General features: G+C 43.1%; 1 protein-coding gene across 1 annotated transcript; it reads right to left on the bottom strand.

The window, feature by feature from the left end:
• Positions 1 to 2,726: 2,726 nt before the first annotated feature.
• Reg4 (regenerating family member 4) lies at positions 2,727 to 22,551 on the bottom strand. Its single transcript, XM_074051016.1, has 5 exons — positions 22,388 to 22,551; positions 10,718 to 10,821; positions 9,447 to 9,584; positions 7,179 to 7,284; positions 2,727 to 3,257 (listed from the first exon to the last, which is right to left on the bottom strand). Exons 1-5 carry the CDS (start codon positions 22,452 to 22,454, stop codon positions 3,190 to 3,192), a joined length of 483 nt encoding a protein of 160 aa, XP_073907117.1. The 5' UTR covers positions 22,455 to 22,551; the 3' UTR covers positions 2,727 to 3,189.
• Positions 22,552 to 23,695: the final 1,144 nt, after the last annotated feature.

Below are 23,695 nucleotides of genomic sequence, written 5' to 3'. Positions count from 1 at the left end.
ATTCTCATACCATGTTCCTTACTTATTTAGTTTATTATTTGTCCACCTCCACCCCAGCCCTGGTGAAACACATGCTCTATGACAGCAAAGACTTTGTTAACTGATGGATTCCCAGCAACCAACATGAGTTCTTGGCAGACAGATGGTATTCAATGAAGATTTCTTAAATAAGGCCAGGCACAGTGGTGTGTGCCTGTAATCCCAGCTACAAGGGAGGCAGATAACAGGATTAGAGTTAGTGAGACCCCATTTCAACAATCAAGGGCTGGGCATGGTGGCTCATATTATAATCCTAGATATTTGGGAGATGGAACTGGGGAGGTAATGGTTTGAGGACAGACAGGGAAAAAAGTTCAGGAGACCCCATCTCAGCCAATGGCTGAGTGCAGTGGCATGTGCCTGTCATTCCATTTATATAGGTAATCACAAAACCTAGGCAAAAAAGCAAGATCCTATCTCAAGAATAACCAATGCAAAAAGGGCTGGGGGCATGGCTCAAGTGGTGGAGTGTGCCTAGCAAGCACAAGGTTCTGAGTTCAAACCCCAGTACTGCAAAAACAAATTTTTAAATGCTCTGCTTACTGAGTGAATTGCTGAAGAGTACTGAAAAATCATATGTAGAAATGAAAATCAGGGATGGGAGTATGGCTCAAGCGGTAGAGTGCCTGTCTAGCAGGTGTGAGGCCCTGAGTTCAAGCCCCAGTACCACAAAAACAAAAAGAAATGAGAATCATCCCAACTCTAGAGTTAACCGTGTGTTTGCTGTTTGGCTGTGCCATGTAGATGAAGCAAAGGCCATTCACCTAACCTGACTGCATGGCTTCTCCTCTTGGGTGGCTCTTCCTTTCAAGACACACTGTAAGGAATGTGACCATCTTAGCTTGCTTTCGTTTTTGTTTTTTGCAGTGCTGGAGAGATGGAACCTGAACTCAGGCCCCTGTGTATGTGAAGCAAGCACTCCACAACCGAGCCACATCCCAGCTGTAGCCTCACCTCCTAATATGGCAAGTGACTGCTTGTCCATGTTGGGCATGGATTTTTTTTTTTTTTTTGGTACTGGGGCTTGAACTCAGGGCCTTCACCTTGAGCCACTCCGCCAGCCCTTTTTGTGATGGGTATTTTTGAGACAGGGTCTCACAAACTATTTGCCCAGGTTAGCTTTGAACCACGATGCTCCTGATCTCTGCCTCCTGAGTAGCTAGGATTACAGGTATGAGCCCCCAGTGCCCAGCTTGGGCATGGATTTATTTATAAGAACAAATTAGTTTTTCTGGAGGTAGTGTGAGCTATTCTTTAGGCCTTCTTAAATAGCAAAAACTGTATTTTGAATTCATTTTGACAGTGTTGGAGCCTCTGATTCAATAAATGGGCTAAAAATATTGCTGAGGTAAGGAAACTAGTTTGAACAGGAATAAGATTGAAACGCATGGGTCATAGAGGCTCCCCTATTATATCACCACAAGGTGTCTTGAGTTGGCAATGATTTTCAAGTGGAACTGTTTTAAAATGTATGAAAAGCGTTTAACTTTTTATATATTTCTAGAGGGATGGTTAGATCTTTTCTCTGTTTTATTTTGGTCTACCTGTTATCTGTTACTTTGGCATTTTCATTGTGTTTATCTCTGCCTTGGTATCACAAGGGCTTTTGTGATGCAATAAATTAGAAGGGGAAGGCAGAAGGTGGTGTCTTTTCTCTCTCACATGTGCCTTAAGTGAGAACATCTATTTTGGGGGATAGTCTCATCACTCTTTCCTTTGTGTTCCTCCATCTGGATGGATGGCAATACCACCATCTGACCCTCATGTCACCAATCAGTCTGGTATTCTCAATTTATCTGTCATCTGATGGAATACTTTTGTTTGTTTTCCTAGCAGGGACTTGCTCAGAACCTTCCTAGGAACTGGTGTTTCCATTTTGCTGAAACTAACTCCCCTGCCTGTCATCTTGTCTGAGATGGTACCATTCGGAGAATTATCTTTTAGGTCCATTTTAATGCTTGAGGGGAGCAGTACATTAGAGTGATTCTGTTCCCCTTTTTTGATGAGCCCGTCTTTCAGTCAGCATCCCCCAACTGACCACAGGCAGCTAAGATCCTCAGATCCAGTGTTGGACACTGTGCCTTGCTGGTTGGCTGTGCCACAAGGCCAGAGCAAGTGGCCATCCACCCAGCCTGATTGCACAGCAGAGCCACTGCCTCTCCTCTTGTGTGGTTTTCTTCTACAAAAAATGTTAATGCAATCTTGTCAAAGCCACAAATTCTATGATCACCAAGTTCCTTTGTCATGGTCACAGATTCATGCCATGCAGAGACATTTGTCTGAGGACACATTTGCCTCCTGGTTATGGGAGCAACCACTTAATAAGGAATCACAAACCGTGAGGCAAAGAGAATTGAGCAAGACCAGGAGAGGTGATTGCCAAGGCCCTTAGGTCAGCCCACAGCACTAGCTGTGACTGTCATCTGCCTGACAGGTTGAGAACTCATAATTAAAAAACGCCTCCTCACACAACCCTGCTCTGAGGCTGGCAAATATGTCACCTTCTTCTCTCCTCTACTCAAACCAGGGCTGCTGCTGGGGAGAAGGGAAGTGGAGATGAGGAGGAAAAGGTGAAGAAATATTTGGTGTGTTTCTGAGTCGTTTTCATCTCTGCCACTATGGATTGGAACACAGCAACCTCCTATGTAGACCCCTATTTAATAAAAGAATTTATTAAAAGACTCTACTGGTGAAGGTTCCCCTCGCAAAGGAAGATTAGCAGGTGGCTGAAGGGAGGCTGTGGGCAGAGGCTGCAGAGGCTGAGGGGGACAGAAGCCCTTTCTTAGGCTTCCACTTCCTGTCTTCAAACCTTTACCCTTATGGCCAAAGAGCCACCTGCTCCATTGTTGGAGACACAGATTCCTGGTTGCTTGAGACAGCTGGAGAGCAGGCAGGAGGAAAAAGCAGTATGGAGTGGGACTGTGGGTGAAGACTGAGTGCTAGAGGCCATCAGGCTAAGGAAGGGCAAGGCTAGAGACCTTGCCCATTCTAAGGTCTCTGTCTCTGAGCCTAACAAAGTCAGCGCACTTGGAGGCTTCAGGAGTTTTAGCTACTATGTTTACTCTCTGAGAGGAAGATCAAGTTTAGCCACCTTGTGAGAAGGAAGAGGGATGGGGTGTGTGCAAGACTGGCAAACTCTTGATTCTTCCTCTATGGCCGGTATTTGCACAGGAAGTGTTGGCGTTTCTTGCATTCATTTTGGTTCCAAGTTAAAAAGTCTGTAAGAAAATACATAATCATTTAAGGCCACCCAGTTCAGTACCGAGCTTACCAGCACTACCTAGGTGTTTGGCTTGAAACCATGGATAAGGTATAGTGGTTGTTATTTTATGTGTCAAAGCATGACAAAGATATGATGCCCAGTAGTTGGGTTGAGATGTCTAAGCAGTTGCTAGTTGTCTGGCAGCCTAAATGCTACTGTGAAGGGGGTTTTAGATATTATTGACATGCAAATCAGTAGACTTTGAGTCTACTTTGGACTTCAGACTGCCACATCAGCTTATAAGAATTTCCAGTGTGGCAACCTGCCCTCTGGGTTTCAGACTTGCCAGCCCCCAACAACCACATGAGCCAATTCCTCATAATAACTCATTTACATATACATCTTATTATTTCTGTTTCTCTGCAGATCCTCAACTAATATAGATACTCACTTTTCTAACCAAGAGAAGAATCATTTAATGCCACACATAATTGCCAATCTCAGAAGCTTCACTTGGGCCTTGTTTGGAAGAAGGTGGTCTTGGCACGAATCTGCCTTGAAGGAGGGCTGGCTTGTGTTGGAAGCAGTGGCAATTGAGGATCTGAGGGTTATCTTTCTTAAACTCCACAGGTGAGCTCTGAGCTGCTCCACTTGAAAGTTCAAAGAACCAGAAGCTGCTGCAGCCAGTAATGTCCCACCGGCCACCCACTTACACAGAAGGGCCGAGCCAGGAGCAGGTGGCCTTTTGAAGGCCTGAAAGAATTTTGAGGAGCGGCTCAGCTATTTCTGCCCCAAATCAAGTTCATCAGAATCACCTAGGGCATTGAGTCTCTCCCAATGAGGAGTCTAGTTGTGTTGGGAAGTGCTGTGACACCAGAAGAGATGCACTATCTCCATTCCCAGTGCTCATGAGGCTCAGAGGATGGATCTGCCCATGCCCACATCACAGCGCCTAGAGTTACAGCCTGAGTGTAAATGACACCAAGGCCACAGTGTCACTAGGCACTTTCACAGTGTGGCATCAAGAGAACAAGCATATAGCCACTAGCCTGGAATCTGCCCTGAGAGAGCCTGAGTTGGAGCGTCATTGTTAGGGTGCCACTGGGGTCTGTGCCTCCTGAGTGGGTCCCTTCCAAGTCACTCCCACTGAGCTGCTAGATAAGCTAGAAGAGCAGTTCCAAGCAACCTAGGGGACAGCCAGCTCGCCTCAGGCACCACGTCCACTGGTCCCTGTTTCTACGCTCCTCTCTTCCTCTCTCCCCCAGCACTGGAGGCTGAATTACAGAGAAGGGGTGGGGACAACCAGAAACCCCTCCCCTCCAGGTCACAGAGCCTGAGTCCTGCACCAGGGGAAGCATTCTCAGGCAGTAAGGGATCCGTACTGCGACATCCCCCTTCTGCATAGCACAGAGAAGGAAGGAACCTGTATAGGGTCACACATCTCAGTGAAACGCAGGAGCTGGAATTCTGTCTGGGCATTGACAGAACCCCTGCTCTTGACCACAGACAAGATTGTACATGACATTTTTTTGTTTTGTTTTTGCCACTACTGGGGTTTGAACTCAGGGCCTCATGCTTGCTAGGCAGGAACTCTACCACTTGAGCCATTCCGCCAGCCCTGGCTTTTTTGTGTTGGGTATTTTCAAGATGGGGTCTATTGAACTATTTGCCTGGGCTGGCTTTGAACCACAATCTCCCTGATTTCTGCCCCCTGAGTGTCTAGGATTACAGATGAGAGATGACATTTCTTTGTAAACTGTAAGATTCATTCAGTGTCTCAAAGTGAACCAGTGGTAAGTCAGGAAACACCAGGAGTCACAAAACAGTTACAAAAACAGCATCTCAAAGAGCGATAAAAGGAGACACAGAATAAAACACCTGGTAGTTCTTCCTAAATAGAAATAAAAACAGGGATGGGCCCTGTCACAGAGAAGGAGAGTGGGTGTGTGGCTGTGTGTGGTACACTATATTACACCTTTTGAATTTGAAAGAATTACAAACAACCTGGGGCAAAATCCACCCTACCAATATAAAATGGTACTGACAAGGATGAGAGCAAACTTTAAATTCTCTTCCTTTCTGTGCTTTTCTGTCTCCAGAGCCCGTGCCCTCAGCTGTGGGCTGGTGTGAGTAAATGCGGGAAAGGGTGGAATCAAAACACTTGGAGTTCTCAAGAGGACGTTGGTCTTCTGGTAGTCCAGTGCAGCACGGGCTACCTCACTGCAGAACACTGCTGATCTGCTCCTGGGCTGACAGGGAAAGGAGTTTTCTGAGAACTTTGTCCAGTGGAAGCCTTGGAATCATGGGACTGGGAGGGGCTTTGGGAGGCATCTGGTCTACTGCTTCCCAAAAGCTGGCCTGTCTTTCAGCCAGTCTTATGTTGTAGGTCTGGAGCGAATCCTTGGAACTGGTGTTTTTAAAGGGTTCTTCATTGTTAGGTGCAGGTGGCTCATACCTGTAATCCTAGCTACTTGGGAGGCCGAGATCAGAAGGAAGGCAGTTTGAGACCAGCCCAGGCAAAAAGTTCCTGAGACCCCATCCTCAACAGAAAAAAGCTGGTCATGGTGGCTGATGCCTATCATCCCAACTACAGCAGGAAAGGTAAAATAGGATGGTGGTTCAGGCTAGCCTGGGCAAAAAGCAAGACCCTATCTCCAAAATAACCAGAGCAAAAAGGGCTGGAGGTGTGGCTCGAGCGGTAGAATGCCTGCTTAGGAAGTACAGGCCTGAGTTCAAATTCCAGTCCCACCACAAAATGTTTCCTCAGTTGATCTTTTATGTCACTATGTCACCAATCCTGGGTCTTGGCAGTGCTAGCACTCACTTTTCCTCTTGATTTGGGTAGACACCACAGTTTGGCAGTTACCACCTGCAGGCCTTGCTGTGCTCATCCAGTGGAGCTGACTTGTATCTTACATGGCAGCAGCATGGTGTCTGCAGTGAACTTTCCTTCTCTGGCTTCTTGTATGTGAGGCCTACCTCACAGTTCATCTCCTCATGCCTACCTCACCCCTGCTGTTAGGAAGTTCCTCCACTCTCTTCTTTGCTCTTACAAGCTTTATTCCTCAGTCAACAGTAGTCCATTGTAAACCCAGTTCCTGAGTCCTCAGCCCAGGCCCGTGCCACCACTTCTCATCTAAGAGAGTTCTTAAGTGACCAGGACAGCCTGTTGAACTCACTGGGATGTTCTTGAATACATGCCCAGTGGCATCTAGTACCCGTTAATCTTGAATACTCTATGTTCTCATTTCACATCAGATCTTCTACAGTGGCTCTCAACAGCCAGGAAATCTGACCCAGCAGAGGACATTTGACAATATCTGGAGATGAGGGAGATGCTCCTGCCATCTATGACGTAGAGACCAGGGACACTACCAAACCTGCTATGGTGTACAGCCACGACGAATCAGCCAGCCAACCCATGACGACATTAGTGCCAAGGCTGAAACCCTAATTATTAGTATAACGAGCAAAGAACAAAAGCAAGCAAAGAAAGGGAAGAGGCCCAAATGACAGCGTGCAGCCTACACTCCAGGATCTCTGGCTGTACACACTGCCCTCTGGGGTTAGGACTCAGGGAAAATGCAAGAAGGAAGAACCCAGGCCAAGACTTGGTTTTGAGGCCTCCTGGAGAACCCTGATTTTAAAAAAGTTAAGAGGGATTCATCTGATTTCACTACATCTGTTTACTCCCAGTGGCCTGTGTTTCCCCAAATGGGACATATGTCCCATTCATGGTATATGATATGATTTTAAAACAAATATATTTAAGAAAGAAGTGAGTGGCTTGAAAGAAAATATGGAGTAAACGGATGAATGCTAGAATGTTGATGTGGCAAAGATTGTTAAGTGGTCACAGATGACTGAAGGTGGTTCAGTGTGTGTGGCAAAACCATTTCCTGCAGAATGGTGTGAAAGGGGACAGGTGGGAACTTACTGTCCTTGGGGCTGATCTCAGCACAGTGCTTGGCCCCACTTGTGGACCTGTTCTTCCAGGTTTTATACAGGTACATGGTCCCATCAATCCACTGCCACAGCTGCCTCTGCAATGACAGAAGACAGAAGTGACAAGCTGGCTGGCCCAGTGCTCCCAGCCACAACGGCCCTGTGTCTCCTTGAAACAAAGATTCATAGTAAAACCTGGGGGTAAAACCTGGGGAAAAGTTCAGAGATGTGTGAAGAGCAGAAGCTAGGAGTAAGAAAAACCTTGCTAATATTCTAGAGCATTTACTTCTGGTATAAACCTTTTTATATACATTTGTATATACTAAAAATGTTGTGATCTTTAAAATACATACTTAATTGTTTTTCAGAGGTACTGGGGTTTTGAACTCAGGGCCTCTTGCTTACTAGGCAGGTGCCCTACCACTCGAGCCACTTCCTCAGCCCTGTTTTCTTTTTCATTGATTTTTTTCTTTATTCACTTATTCCTAAGTGCATACGGTGTTTGAGCCATTTCTTCCCCCTGCCCCCCCATCCCCTCTCTCTCCTCCAATCCCCTCAGCCATATTTTCTTTTTTTATGCTTTAGTTATTTTTTTGGATAGGGCCTTACATTATTTCCTGGGGTCAGCTTTTGTCTGCAATCCACCTACCTATGCCTCCCTTGTAGCTGGGATTACAGATATGCACATCACACTGTGTACTATACTCAATTTTGTATGTTGCTTTCTAAAGCTTCTTCTAATGGTAATGTTATCCATAACCTTAGTAGTCTCCCAATTGATAGGCATATTGTTTACAATTTACAATTATAAAGAATAGTACTATGAACAATTTTGTTCAAAAATCCGTTTGGCTACTTAAAATTATTTCCTTATAATACAATTCCAGAAGTAGAATTAAGAGAGTCAGGGGGATGGATATTTTGAGGTTATCAATGTCCATTGCCAAAGTACTTTCCAAAAAAGAGTTCAGTTGTAGAAGTTCACCCCCTCACCAACTGGGCAGAAGGACAAACTCTCCACATCCCTAAAAAAAGTACTCATTGAGGCAGAGAAAAAGCTCAAAAATCTAAGTCAAAGTATGTCATTTAAATTTGTATTTCTGTGATTATTAGAGACATTGCAGAACTTTAAAATGTTCATTTGTTTTTCTCAGTCACAAATGTAAAAAAAATTAAAATAAATACGTATCTTATGTCTGAATGATGGAGTCCTGATTTTAGCACTGTGAATATATAAAAAATATAAAATATCTAGACTGGGTGTGATAGTACACTCCTGTAATCCCAGCAGTCCAGAGGCTGAAGTGGGAGGATCATGACTTTCAGGCCAACTTGGGCTATATATTAAGATGAAGAAAGACCCCCCCCAAAAAAAGTAAAATTTCTGGTAGCCAAATAAACACCATTAAATGCTAAATAAATGCATACCATTTATGTAGTAACTATGGCAAAGGATTACTCATTTTTCTGTAATATTCAAGCAAAGAGATGGCATGAAGATATTTACAGATCAATGTCAGATAAACACAAACCCATGATGGAAGGAGTACAGTGCAGCATCTTCAGCAGCATCAAGAAACAGGAAGTCTGAGGTTCTCTCCTGCATTCCCCATGTCTGAGTTAAATACAGAAGCCCCACCAGGTCTCGGTAATTGCAGAGCCCAGCAGCCAGCCAGACCTCACAAGTCATTCCTTACTATGAGGATTTGATGGAAAGCACAGGAGGGGAGAGTCCAGTGGGAAGAATTAAGGATGACGAAAAAGTAACCAACTCTAATGGGGGCCCAGAGGCATGGCTCAAGTGGTAGATCACCTGCCTAGCAAGTGCAAGGCCCAGAGTTCAAGCCCCAGTACCACCCAAAAAGAAAAACAGCAACAATAAGACCTAATAGGGGTTTATTCAATCTGAATCTCACAGTGGATCTGCACACACACACATGCATACACACAGTCACACACACATGCACACATACATGTGCATGAACACACACATACATGTATGCACACACACAATATATAAACTTTTGTGGGGGAAAGCTCTGGAAAATGGTAATTTTCTGTCCTAAGATTCAGGGGGCAGTCTGAATGATGCCCTCCACTGAGGGCCAGGTCTGGGTCCCTGATCTCTAGGCCATGGGTATTGTCATTGGAGGTGACTGACTGAAGAAGATCCACTGCAGTAGACCAGGAGCCCACTTCCCAGAAGCAGCTGTCCCCCTGGCTTTCCCAAGAGGCCTTTGTGGGCCAAGTCTGGGGTTACCTTCTGTGGGTCATGCAGGCCAATCCAAAAGGGCTGAACTTTTTGATAGCCACTTATGTACTCTGCTATGACGCTGGCCTCCTTTAGATCCAGGACAGACGCCAGGTGGGTTCCGTTTCCGTATAACTGACACTCAAGCTGCACACAAAGAGTCGCCCCATTAATGATGCCTCGAGCCTTCGAACACAACCCTCTCCCTGGAACCCTGCTGTGCCAAGAAGAATGGATTCACAGAGCCCCTCCACCTCCAGAAACTAGGCTGTAACCCCAAAGGACACTGTCACCATGGAAAGAGATGTAGTGTCAGAGGAAGTACCTTGGGTCCTGGCCTTGCCTCTCACTAGTGAATATGACAAGTCATCTCACCTCTCTATGTCTCAGATTCCTCATAATCACAAGGTCTGGGAGACTCCTACTTTCTCTCTCTCTCTCTCTCTCTCTCTCTCCCTCCCTCCACTCAGCTCGGGAAAGCACTGCATTAAGGAGTATTTCCCTGAGTTTTCTCTACTAGCCACTCTTGATATAATCTTGGGAATGTCATTTATGCTCACACAGCATTGAAACTTTCTGTCGAAATGTCACAATCCTGCATTCCTCAACTTTTTAAAGCCAGAGAACACTTTTAGGTCCTCATTAGCTACCATGTGATAGGTGCGCTATCTGGCTTTTTCATTTCTTCTTTGTTGAGTTCTACACAGGGGTTCTGAGACCATTCTGGGTCTGGATCATGCCACATCACAGCCACATGGCTCCCCCAATCAGTCACTCCAATTAACCACAATTCAGAGGCAGCAGCACCTCACTGAGCAGACTGAATATTTGGGTGAGCCTTAGACAAAGCCTCCGAGAAATGAACCTATGCAATTGGGGGAGGGGGGTGGTGTAGAGCAATGAGGCCTCCATTTGGATGCTTCATGTCTTACCAGGAATCCCTAAGTACATGGTACTCAGCTCTAGTACTATCTACATAACACCCTCTCATGCAGGAATTCAATTATTCTTTCCCTCACCTCATTCTCTTCCTTTGGTCTATGTATTTCTAGCTGTCTGAGAGCAGGGGCTCTTTCTTATTCCTTCTTATATCCTGGGTCTTCACATACACTATCTACTTCACCGACTGGCTTGAACACACAGCCCTCTCCTCTCCATTTCCCCAGCCAGCTGGCTTCTCTTCAGAGTGCCAAAGAAGGACCTTTGACTCTGAAGTCAGTGAGATTTGGGGCCCTGGGTGGCCCCTTGCCCTAGAAAAGCCAACTGGTCAAATTTTTTACCTCAGCTTCAGACCAGTTCCTCAGCTTCTGGAAGTATCCATAGCAGTTGGACTGGTAGTAAAACCATCCCGAGGCACAGCTGGGTCTTATGATGATTTCTGTGCCTAAGTAAAAGACAATCACAGGTTGTGATAGCAAAACAATCAATGCCCACACTTGATACAGCTTATAGATCCAAAACCCCTTGAATGAAGGGGAGAAGGAGTGCCTCCATCACCAAAATTTATACTGTTATCTTCCTCCCAGTCTTTGTCAAAGGACATTTTCCCAGAGTAGCTATGCATTTGGAAAAGAAGACAATTAGTGCTGTCTGGGACTCCTGGATATTGACTTTGAGATGACACTCATTCCAGCAGACCCCAAATGTCACTGCAGTGTAGCAATCAGAGTAGGGATTAAGGAGGCAGGTGATCATTGGTGTTTTGGCTCGGGTCTGTTGCATCTATTTGTGCTCTCAGCTGTGGTCACTTCCCGAGTTCTGGAATGCACGACTGGAGTAGACCTGTTCAGGACCTGGCAAAATTCCACATAGGTAGTAGAGGCCAAGTAACATAAGTCAAGGCAGCCCAAGAGTGGACTAGGGGCCTGGACTGATACAGGGGTTTTAAGTGGGCTGGGGGGAGACACGGGACAGGCTACAGGGCAACTTGGCTGGAATGAGAGCATCAGTAGCAAGGGGAGGGAACATATGAGGGAAAGAGGGCAGAGGACCGGAGGCAGGAAGAATGTGCACAGCATGGGCAGAAAGAGCATGCACCTAAGATCGCCTTAAGCACAGGGTCTGTCAGGCAGGGAAACAGCAGAGGCCTGGAGGCAAAGGAGGCTGCGATCCCGGGAGACTGGTGCTCTTCTGCCAGGCAGCTGGTGTGTGGACTGCACCACTGGATCTGAAGGCTTTTGTTTTTGTTTTGGGATTTTTGGTGGGACTGGGATTTGAACCCAGGACTTTGTACTTGCAAAGTAGGTGCTCCACCACTTGACACACACATCCAGTCCATTCTGCTCTGGTTATTTTGGAGATGGGGGTCTCGAGAACTATTTGCCCGTGCTGGCCTCAAAGCTCAGTCCTCCCAATCTCAGCCTCCCAAATAACTAGGATTACAGGCGTGAGTCCAGCTGATCTGAAGGCTTTTGAAGAAGGAAAGAAGGTTGGAAGTGCAGAGGGTCCACATGATGAAGGATGGGCCAAACTAACAGTCTGGGCTTTGTGACAAATGTAGCAGTACCTCAATACCCCAGATAGGTGCAAGGGTTGTTTCCTTCCTCATGGTGTCTACATACTGGAGCTGTCATATAGCATTCCTCTCTCCCTGGAGGACACTACTGTCACTCGTTTGCCCCATTCTTCATTACATCACTGTCTATAAATCTCTCTTGCTTTCCTTCCCTGCTCCTTAGCATTAGGAGTTTTGCAATCTTTTCCTGTCCTATCCCGCCAACTTCTCCTGTGCAGAGGTCCTGGCTCTGACTTGGAACACAATGTTCCTTACAGGTTTAGATCCTTTGCATGTGTGGTTGTATGGATGGATGATAGGAAATCACTAACCCAGCTAAGAAGTAGAAGGAAAGGTTTCCTGGGGATCCCCAAACATACTGAACTCAAGCAGCAAAGATGCTTATTTCCTTCTCCCTTTAGAAAAAGGACCATGATTTTATGTGAAGTTAAAAGAAAGTCTCTATGCTATTGCCACTCCTCCTGCTGCCACCATCACGGACTTCCATGCACAGTATTTACGGTGTCATGCTTATGCTGAGCAGTTGATCCACTCTATGCTTTTGTCACAGCAACTCAAAGAGGTGAGGAAACCAGCTGAGGTGGTCACCTGCCCAAGGTCACACAGTAAAATGGGACAGTTGCTTTCAGATTCAGTTCTATATTTAAACCTCTGTGTTCCTGCCACCTGCCTCCCAAGCTTAGATTTCATAAACACAGAAAAATAAGAAACTAGAAAATTAGCAACAGAAATAATTACAGGGCTGGGAGGCCTCAGCTGTTTTATAAGGAGGAAAGAAAGCAAAGGAGATCTGAATTCTTACAAACTCACAATCTTCTGGCTTCAGAATGCAAGTGCTTGGGTTACAGTCATGGTCACCAAAGCCCAACTGATCTTCTGAAGGTAATAGTGGTGAGAATATTCTGAAAGATTTGGCAACAGGTTCCCAAATCTTTGACCCTAAGTGCAAGGACCAAGCCCCGCCCACCCCCATGCTCCTAGAGCAGTTCACTCTGTGTCCTTTTGTGTGGTCAGAAGTGACTCTGCTTGCCATTCTGTGGGTAAATACATGAGCATTCCTCTGCTACCTTGGCCTTCACTTCCCCTGACTCCAGATAGTGAGAGCAGAGGTTCCAGAGACACCCGTGGAAGATGGAGGCCCCAAGCCACCGTAGGGGACCTGAGATCATAGTTCAGGCCAGAAAGTCAACAATCTCTCTCCCTCCCTTTTCTCTGTCTCTGTGTGTCTGTTCCTTCGAGGGTCTCTATCTTTGACAATTTCTCTCTGTTCACCTCTCTCTGTGTGTATCTCTGTCTTTCTGACTCTATATATCGATTTCTCCCTGTGTGTCTCTGTCTCTTTCATTTGTCTCTGTGCTTTTGTGTCTCTGCCTCTCATTCTTTTGTCTCTCTGCTTTCCTTTCTTCTCCATCTTTCTCTACCCTTTCCTTGGCTTAGCACTATTGCAGCTATGCCATGCGCCCCCTGGTGGGGACATTTTAGCTCCTAGAAATGCAACTAATGACTGCTCTGCTGAGGCGCTTCTGCACCTTCTACACCATACATTTATTGAACATTTGCTGTATACCAGGTGCTGTTCCTGGCAGTTTACATATATTCTACTATTCCCATAACAACTCTGTAAATCAGGCACTAATATTACCCTCATGCTCCCCATGAGGAAATAAAGAGAGGAAGAAGTTATATCCCAAGCAAAGAAGTGACAGAGACATGATCTGACCCCTGACAGTCTGGCTCCAAATAGGAGCTCTAGTCAGTTTAGTCTTAGTCGTTTTAAAACCTGGATGGGCCAACTGAATTTACTCAGGTCGCCTTGTTTAACTCCAGACCCTCCCTGAGAGATAGGAGTGGGCATCCCCATAGTAAAGAGGAGGAAACCCGGTAAGAAGATGAGTGAGCTGCTGACGTCACCAGATGTGGAGTATGTGGAACCTGGGAGAGGAGCCAATGCTTCCTCAGCAGCCCTAGATCGCCAACCACCCACCCTCCCTTCTGTGCTAGCTCTCCTCCTTATTGTGCATGTAGTGACAAAAAGTTTTAGCTCCTGGCATCTGGCCTCTACTCCCCCATGTCTTTCTATTTCATCCCTTAACAGATGTGTGTCCCCAGGGACATTATGTAACCTCTTCCCACTCTAGTTTTCTTTTTGTACAACGTTACTAACAATGTACACCTTCTTCATAGGGTTGCTGGGAGAATTAGTTGGGATAATGCATGTACAGTGATCAGTACAGAGTCTAGTATGTAGCCAGTGTTCAAATAATAGTTACATTGTTCAGTAAGGTATTAAAAATCACTACATCCTTACAGGACCAGTGTAATATTTTTGAAACTGTTAACCAGGTGAAGTTTCTGTTGTCCACAAGTCATGCTGCTCCCAAGTCTCTCTGCCCATGGAATCAATGGTACACATTGCTTCAGGCCAAGGACAGCCTGGCCAAAAGAAGTGACTGTGGAGAGGGCAAGAGTTATGATCTCAACCTCCAGGACCTTCTAAGAGAGAAAATTGATTTCTAAAATTCTCTATACTTCCCTTAAGGGCAATACTAGACTTTTTTCCCTAAGTCGTGGTACAAAGAATATATAGAGTATGTCATTAGGGAAATTCTCCCAAGCTATGAGGACAAATAGAAAGTCTTTCTGCTGCTGGGACGGGGGAAATCAGCTCCACCCACTCCTGGGAGAGACACCAGAGAGGTTGGGAAAATCCTGGGTGGTGGTGGTGGGGTGATTGCTAATTCCCCAGGATATAGCTGGCACCAATGCCAATCATCATTAGGGAAGCCTGAGGTCAGTCCAGCAATAAGAGTGGCAGGAAATTACTGGCCATGTTGAAGGCAACTGGACAAAAGGGGCCCAGGGAAGCATCCCAGAATCCTACACACTCATGCATGGTTCAGAACCGTGGCTAAGCTACCCAGGAACTCCCTATCTATAAATGGTTAAGAGAACTGGTGACCAGAAATAGGTGTGAAGTTGAGAGCAAAGAGTCACAGAGTACAGAAACATGGCAAGAGCAGGTTGTAGCAAGGACCACAGACTTCAACCATGGAGCCTATAGGATTCCCTAAGAGCCCTGCTTTTCTCTGGAGTCCTTTCTAGTAGATCCTCCTCTTGGCTAAAAGGAAGCCCCAGTGGGAGAAGTGCTATGTTATAGACAGCACAAGATTCCTTACAGATGTCAGGTCACAGGCAAGTGTGCCCAATCTTGGGGCCTGACTACAGGAAAGTCATTGGATAAGGGAGGGAACACTCTCTGAAAGATGCGTCCACAAGGAAAATAAGGTAAGGGGAGAGTGCAATTCTGAATATAGTCGGGAGTAATAAATAGCTAGATCAAAAGAAAGAGATCTGTATGTATGGATGCTTAAAACTAGAGGTAAATCTAAAGTCTTCAGTGTCTAAGAGTGCACTGAAATTAATGTAATTGTTTTGTGTTTCATTGTGTGAATTTTTGTGTATGTCTATTGTATGATTAACTTATTAGAGACAAAAAACTGATAGCTACTGTCTTATTGGAGACTGAGACTGACCTAAAACCCTTTCCTAAAATTGACTCTTGCCTCAGCTGTTAAGTGCTCAAAATGAGTCCTAAAAGAACAGAATTGGACACTTTTCAATCTGCTCCTAAAAAGTTTTTAAATAACTTATCAGTGTACTTGTGGCCACTTAGTTAATTTTTACATGTTCTTGAGCTCTTGAATTTATGCACACTTAAATTGACATTTATGGCATGCCTAATTTAAAACCTTTTCTACATACACGTATATTTAAACATCTTTAAGATGATTCTTATTATAGAGTTAATGTAAAGAAATACAAGGCTTCTGTTCTCTTCTCTCCCCCACCTCTTCTGCTGCTACTTTAAAGAAAAACCAGTTTTTCAAAGGTTATGTCAATCAGATCTAACTAAATTACAGGCATTATTTTATGGACAGTAACCTTAATCTGTTTCATTTTGTCATAAGTGTAATTTACATTCAATTCTTCTATAATTAGATCTATTAACAAAGGTGTCTTTAAAAATAAGGCTAATTGAAAAAACAATTTTATTTAAATTAAAAATTCTTATAAAAGTTATTTTAAAATACAAGTTACAAAGTGAACAAGTAGAAAGGATATAGATAGGTATTGAGTGTATTTTTGGGGAAAAAGTTGAAGCAAAAGAGGAATGTTTTTGGATGAGAAAAGATTTTGTAAAGTAGGGTTTGTCCTAAAGATTGTTCCAAATATGGAGAAGAGGGATAAGGACAAACCATCAGAGGGTTTAGTATGTTATATGAAGGTTTGAGTAAGTTTTAAAAGTATATAATAAAAGCTTTGGTGTGTGATAAAGTTAACTATAATCTAAGAGTTACCTAAAAGATTTTTTTTAGGGTCATGTCAAACTAAAATCTAATTCTCTAAGCCCATAAAATAAGAAGGCTATCTTAATATTATTCTCCTCTGAGTAACATCTGCAAAAAAAAACTGTTATTTGGATAGATTTTATCAAAGTAATTACTTGTGTTTTCTATTGATCTTGTCAAGCTTTAAGTACTACTAAATCAGAGTTCATTTATGTATTTGCTCATGCAAAGGTCTCTTAAATGACCACCTTATAAATTGTTTTCTGTGTCTATACTTTATCTAAATATGGTACAAAGATTTACAAAGTTGAAAGTGTCAGTTTATGTAAAGTGATGAACTAACGCTCTCTTTTATCCAAAAGCGTTACATTTAACTGACCAGCTAAAGTTGTTTATCCAAAAGTGTTAACATCTAAACCTTTGACATATAAAATGCTTAGTGAAACTTTTGGCAGGTGTGCTGTTTATAATCAGTAACATTCTGAAAGATGAAAGATTAATTCAAAGCACTAAAAAGCAAAGATTACACCTTGTACCTTTTGCATAATGATTTAACTAGAAATAGCTTAACACAGAGAACTTTGCTAAGCAGAAAAACCTTGCCATTTGGCCAATCCTACTACTTAAAACCTGGCCTAAATTAGTTTTAGTCCAATAAGGGTTACTGTATATGTATGAAATGTAATTGTACATCAAAATGTAAGGTATTTGGGATCACAGGCATTGGCCCCCTAACTTAAAGAGATCTAAAGTTAACGATGCTAGACTTTTACAAGCTTGCGTCCATGTGTTCTTAACTGTAACAAGGAGCATTTAGTGCTGCTTTTTTAATGCTATCAGTCATACTTATTGTCCTAAAAATACAGTCTGCAACGGAAATAACTAAATGTTCTGACAATTGCCAATCTACTTTTCAGTATTTTAACCATGGCTGTTCTAAGTCTTTTCATTCTCAGTCTGGGTCCTTCTTCAGAGCATTTACAATTAACCAGTACCTATTTTCAATTAAGTCGGGCTTATAAATATTTACTTTTGTTGGCTTCTTTCAAAACCTTTAACTGTTGTCTGTTGACATTCTGCAGCATTTTTAAGTTGTCAGGACTGTCGTTCTATAGTCCAGAAAGAACTAAAAATGGATGCCGGGTAAGCCCACTTCTTCTAAATTCTCTTGTTGCCTATAATTTGGCCAAATGGATCTTATTGTAGCTCCAGATAAGGTACAAAAACTATCTCCCTTTCCATATTTGGGACAGCTTATTGAGGGATGGACTATCTGCCCCCCGAAAATAGGAATCCATAAAGATAATTTTAAAACTTTAAATGATTTTCAAAAATTGTTAGGTGATACAAATTGGCTACGTCCTGCCTTAAAACTTACCACCTGTGAACTGTCTCCTCTCTTTAAGATCTTACAGTGAGACACTCAACCATCATCTCCTAGATCTCTCACACCGGAGGGTCACATGGCCCTGGCTAAGGTTGAACAAGCTGTTCATAATTCTCAGAGAACTCATGTTGATTATTCTCAACCAATACAACTTCTTATTTTACCTACTGCAAGTCTACCCACAGGAGTTCTTTAGCAGACTCAGGGAGTACTAGAGTGGTTACATTTACCTCACCCCCCACTAGAGTCATCACTCCTTACTATAATATGGTAGCAAAATTAATAGCCATGGGAAGTTTTTGCACTGTACAACTGCTAGGACTGGAACCATCCCTTATTATTGTCCCATTTACCAAGGAACAACTGGCTTGGTTATGGCGCACTGATACCATGTGGCAAAATGCATTAGCAAACGTTACAGGACAGCTTGGAGAACATTTGCCTTCCTCTAAACTTCTTAATTTTCCTTCTCAACATGCTTTTATATTTCTTCACAATATCCTAGAGGATTCCATGCCTCAGGCTCTTGTGATTTTTACTGATGCTTCAGGTTCTGGAAACGGTGTTTATTTTTCCTCTCAAGGACAATAGGTTGTACAAACAGGTTTTTCCACTGCTCAGCGTGCTGAGCTTCAGGCCCTTATATTGGCTTGTCAGGATTTTGCTCATGTTCCTTTTAATTTGTATACAGATAGTGCATATGTTTTTGGTGTACTTATGACTATTGAGACTGCTTATATAGGACCTGCTAATGATAAACAGCCTTTTCATCTCTTCCATGAGTTAAGGGCTTTATTACAACAACATCAACATCCCTATTTTGAGGACCATCTCTGGTCCCATTCTGGCCTTCCTGGGCCATTGGCAGAGGGCAATTGCCAGGCAGATGCCTTAGTTTCTCCATTAATTTTACAGGTGAATACCACATCACCAGTAAATCAGGCCATACAAAGTCATTCTCAGTTCCACCAAAACACCAGAGCTCTTCGCAAACATTCTCATATCACCCAAGAACAAGCTCGTCAAATTGTTAAATCATGTTCAAAATGTGCTCCTCATTTGCCTGTGCCCAGTGAGGGAGTTAACCCTTGTGGTCTTCATCCTCTATCATTAGGGCAGATGAATGTTACTCACATTCCATCTTTTGGATGACAGCGTTATGTCCATGTTGTCATTGATACTTACTCTGCTTTTGTTTTTGCCTCTCCAAGATCAGGAGAAGCAACACGCCATGTCATAGATCACTGTTTAGCTGCCTTTGCGGTGATGAGCAAGCTGCTCCATATTAAAAGTGACAATGGCCCAGGCTACACAGTTACTGCCTTCAAGGCTTTTTGTTCCTCCTACAAAATTCTTCATACCACAGGCAGGCATACCCTACAATCCCCAAGGCCAAGCTATAATAGAATGAGCTCACCAAACTTTACAAGTTCAATTACAAAGACAAGAAGGGGGAGATAGCTCCCCAGCCACTCAAATTAACAAAGCTCTTGTGACTTTAAATTTTTTAAATTGCTCTGAATCTGGCTTTACTCCAGCTGAAAAACATTGGGAACATCGTAATAAACATTTGCCACAGGTATTGTGGAAAGATGTAATCACTGGGGCCTGGCAAGGCCCTAGCCCAGTCTTGTTATGGGGCCAATGCCACGCTTGTGTTTTTCCTGAAAGTGCAGAAAGCCCAATTTGGGTACCCTCATGGTTTGTGAAGACACATGGAACACATCAGCCATCAGATGCAGAAGCTCCACCTGATGGAGGAGGAGAGGCGCCCAAGCCCGCCGAAAACCAAACCAATGGAGATCTTGTCACTGAAAGCGATAAGGAACCACCCTTACCAGTCCTATAAGAGATAACTTCATCACCTTGACAAACACAGTGAAACAACCCAGGATCTATTTCCCCAACTTGGGGTCAAATAAAATGCTTGGTGGATATGGCCAAGAATGCCATTAAGGGGTGGGGACAGGAAGAAACTCCTGCTGTTCTTCTGCTAGCTATGATTAGCATCATTAGTCAACAGGTGAATGCTGCAGAGGCCCAGAACTTAGTACATTGGGCTTTTGTGCCTCATCCACCTCTGCTGCATGTAGTTACCTGGAAAAGTCCACCTAGATCAGTTTTTACTAATGATTCTGAGCTGGTAGAAGGTCACTCCAGTGAACACTTGGTTCCTACTTTCACTAATTATCATTTTACAGGACAAGCTGTTGGTTTACCATATGTCTGAGGAATTTGCCTTATTGTCTCCCTCTCAGACCCATTTGGAAAAGTGCTCTGTTATGGAATGGTACTCAGTTTCTTGATGAAAAGAACTAGAATTTTTTGGCTTTAATGCCACTGAGCCATATAATGTTACACATTGGCCTTACATTCCCCACTGTCATGACAAACACAATCCCTGGCACCCCCATAAGGGAGCCTCATGGGAAAAATGTATGGTTGCTTCTCAAATGGCTATTAACGTTACAGACTACAAGCTTGTGGATGGGTCTTTTAATGGCAATTCTGAAACTAATATTATGGGGTATTGGATCACCCCTCTGATGGGACCAGACAGAGGAACACTTCAATCAGATATATGGAAGCTCAGAGCTGCTACTGCTAATATCAATTTAACTAGCCATTCAGGCAGCTCTGTTATTAAAGGCTTGCAAGCTTCTGTTCAACATTCTTTTGCTTTATTGGCTGGATCAATTAACATCTCTAAAAGTGGAACTATTTTTGATATCTCTGGTTCTAATTGCAATTTAACCTCATGTGTGGACAATTACATAAATGACAGCCTACTTATAGTAAATCAAAGTCCCTCTATCTTGGTACCTACAAATTTCACAGGGCATGGTAGCATGATAGAGGACTACATATTCTTTGACTATGTCAAAGAAATAAAATCATTATCAGTAAGAGAAAAAAGATTTGTAGGGCTCCTGATAGCAGGCATTGTGGCAGCCATCACTGCTATTGCCACCATGACTACTGCTGAAGTGGCCCTCTCCCAAAGCATTCAAAATGCTCATTACATTTTGACGGGCAAAATGTCAGTTGTGCCCATCAACAACAAGTTGCTACAGATGAAAAAACTGATATACACTTAAATTCTCTAGAAGCTGCTTTGCTGGTTATGGGAGATGAAGTTCAAATGCTGAAATTCCATCAAGATTTATTGTGCCAAGCAGGCACAAATTTTAGCCATGCAGCAAGCATGCAATCCAATGACTGCTCCTGCAGATACAGCAAAAACCGTATTAGATGAATTACAAAGATTTAACCCTTCTAATGCTCCGAAATATTCCTTCTGGTATTTCATTGGGATTGTATTAGTAATGATTTGTTGTTTTGCTTACTTTCACTCGGAACTCGAAATATCAAAAGGTGACTCCTCAGATTAAACATAGAAATGCATTGGGAGCTTATAAGAAATAGAGTAGGGGGATTTCTGGGCCTCATTTTCCTCATAAATAGAACAAGGTAATGCTATCAGATGAACCCACTTTTCATTTCCCTCCATTTCAGTTATTCTACAATACGTATTCTTAACATGCTCAGTTTTCTCCCCCTGCTTTCTCCATTGGTAGGTTCTACAGAGTTGCTTCCCATTTTGCCACATTCTACTTTGTACTTGATGCTTGGACTACAAGTGTTAAAGAGCCATCTCTCCAACTACAATACAGGTCTCTTGCAAGCTGGAATTCCTGATATGCTCAAACAGGAAAACAGTGCATGAACATTGGAGGGTTCTGAGTACAGCTATCATTGATTGACATTCTGCTAAGTTACTGGTGCTTTAAAAACAATATCTGTGTCCTTTTCAATCACCTTGTCTCGAGACCCATGCAAGCTCTTGTCCTCCTCACCTAACTGGGGGCGACTGGAGATGCAGAAAGGACAAAAGATAGAAGACAAACATGCACAAAGCTGGGGTCAGGTGTGCTGGGTACTTGGATGGAGATGCACAACAGTCTTGTTACTTCTTTTACTTTGCTTCTTTTTTCTGTTCTCTAAAATCTTACTGCTTTTCTATTCTTTAAAGCCTTTCTTTAAAGTCTCGGTCCTTAGACTCACACTGTCCCATGTTTTCTTTAGCTTTTCTTTAGCATAATCTCTCTTAAAGTCTTTATTCTCAGACTTTGCACTGTCCTGTGTTTCAGCAACAGCAGCACAGCAGCCCTTTGCAAGCAATCAACCAATGGGCAGCTGACCACATCCTCCTTCAGGGAGTCTTTTATATACAGTGGCAAACAAGGAGGTGGAGCCACAGCTCTTGGGGAGGGGCATGACATTGTAATAGGAGAAACCTGTGATCGCTATTGTCTGAACATAAACAATTTAGGAAAAGCAGCCATGCTGCATTTTGCCCTCGCCCCCTTCTGTGACTGGGGCCATGCCAGCTCAGCCTACAGATTGTTTGACATAGCTGTGCTTATGGCAGATTCTCATAGGCTTCTTATAATCCACTCCCCACAAACTTGCAAGATTAATTTTACAATTTATTTGCAATTGATGATTTGAGTATGAATCACAGTGATTCTAGAGCCTGTGAACTTTTTGCCTTGTCATATTGTTCTTCATTCTCACCTTTAATATCTATTTCCTGCAGTGCCTAAATGTTTTTATGGGGATGAGTGATTGGCTGTGTCGTGTGCCCTGCATGGTCACCAACTGTGGGCTCCATTCCAGCTACATGACTGATACTTACCACCCAGGACTTCTGGGCTGATTATGCAGCTCAGCAGGAAAAGCAGCCTCATGCCTTTGCACGCCATCTTCCTCCTCTGGAGTCAGTGCTGCCAATGCCTAGACTCCAAGGACCTTGGGACCCTTGTCAGCTTTTCCTTTGAAAACCCTGGATTCTTCTAGATCTGCACTCTGAACACATGTGTGCGAGTGAGAAGGTTGTAGGAATTGAGACACCAAATCACAGAAGGAAGAAAAGAATATTTTTCTAACTAAATCCAGATTTTACATTGAAGGTAATCTCAAATTACATGTAGAAATTTCAGAAATATAATTTATGAGATTTTATTCTTACCTGTGGGCCTTCTGCACCAGCATCAGAGACCTAACTACAGGGGCTGGACAAGTTTAACGGCCTGAGTAGAGATAGTTTGTAAACTAGAGTGGCCCCTGTTATCCTCAGGAAAGGCAGCAGAGGGCGTCCCAGACACACTTTTTCACAGGAGGTGAAGGGCTTTCTAAAGTCAAAAATCAAGCCAAGTGATTGCAATACTGAATTTTTTTAATGTTAGCGTTCAAGATGAAAATATGGCCCAATAAATTTTGCAGATAGGAAAATCTGAGGTTTCAGGGTATTAAATTTTTGCTCATTGGCACCAGCTACACCAGATCTGAGTCTTTGCTTTATATTTAGGTGACATCATCTAAAAAAAAAATACCTTTAAGCTGGGTGTCGTGGTGCACACCTGTAATCTCACTTGGGAGGCTGAGGCAGTAGGATTGTGAATTGGAGGCCAGCATAGGCTATGTAGTGAGACCTTGTCTCAATAACAACCACAAAAAAAATAGCTTTACTATTTTTCATCTTTCCTCATTATAAAAATATATAAATTATGAAGAAATCAATACAAAACTAGAAAATAAGTAATTCCCATCACCCAGAGATAAAATTTAGCAAGCAGTCCACAGACACATTTCTTTTTTTTTTAAATATTAAAAATGAAATTTATTGAGAAAGAAGTAACTTGAATGCAGCAGAAGACTCTTTATAAATCAATGGGAATTTTAAAAATACTCCATTTTTTTTTCTGACCAGACATTTAAGTATTGACTGTGCCAAAAATAAAATTAAATAATTCTTTTTTTTTTCCTTTTTCTTTTATTATTCATATGTGCATACAAGGCTTGGTTCATTTCCGGACACATTTCTATGTACACCATTTTATATAAATTGGATCATATTGGTTTTTGTTTGCTTTGCTTTAGTAACTTTTCAGGTTGGGTCTCAAATCTTTCCCTGGGGCTAGCCTCACACTGCAATCCTCCTACG

This window comes from Castor canadensis, chromosome 12 (assembly GCF_047511655.1).
Source record: "Castor canadensis chromosome 12, mCasCan1.hap1v2, whole genome shotgun sequence".
NCBI lineage: Eukaryota > Metazoa > Chordata > Mammalia > Rodentia > Castoridae > Castor > Castor canadensis.
The sequence above is the reverse complement of the archived record's forward strand: the minus strand, read 5'-3'. Positions and strand labels throughout refer to the sequence as shown.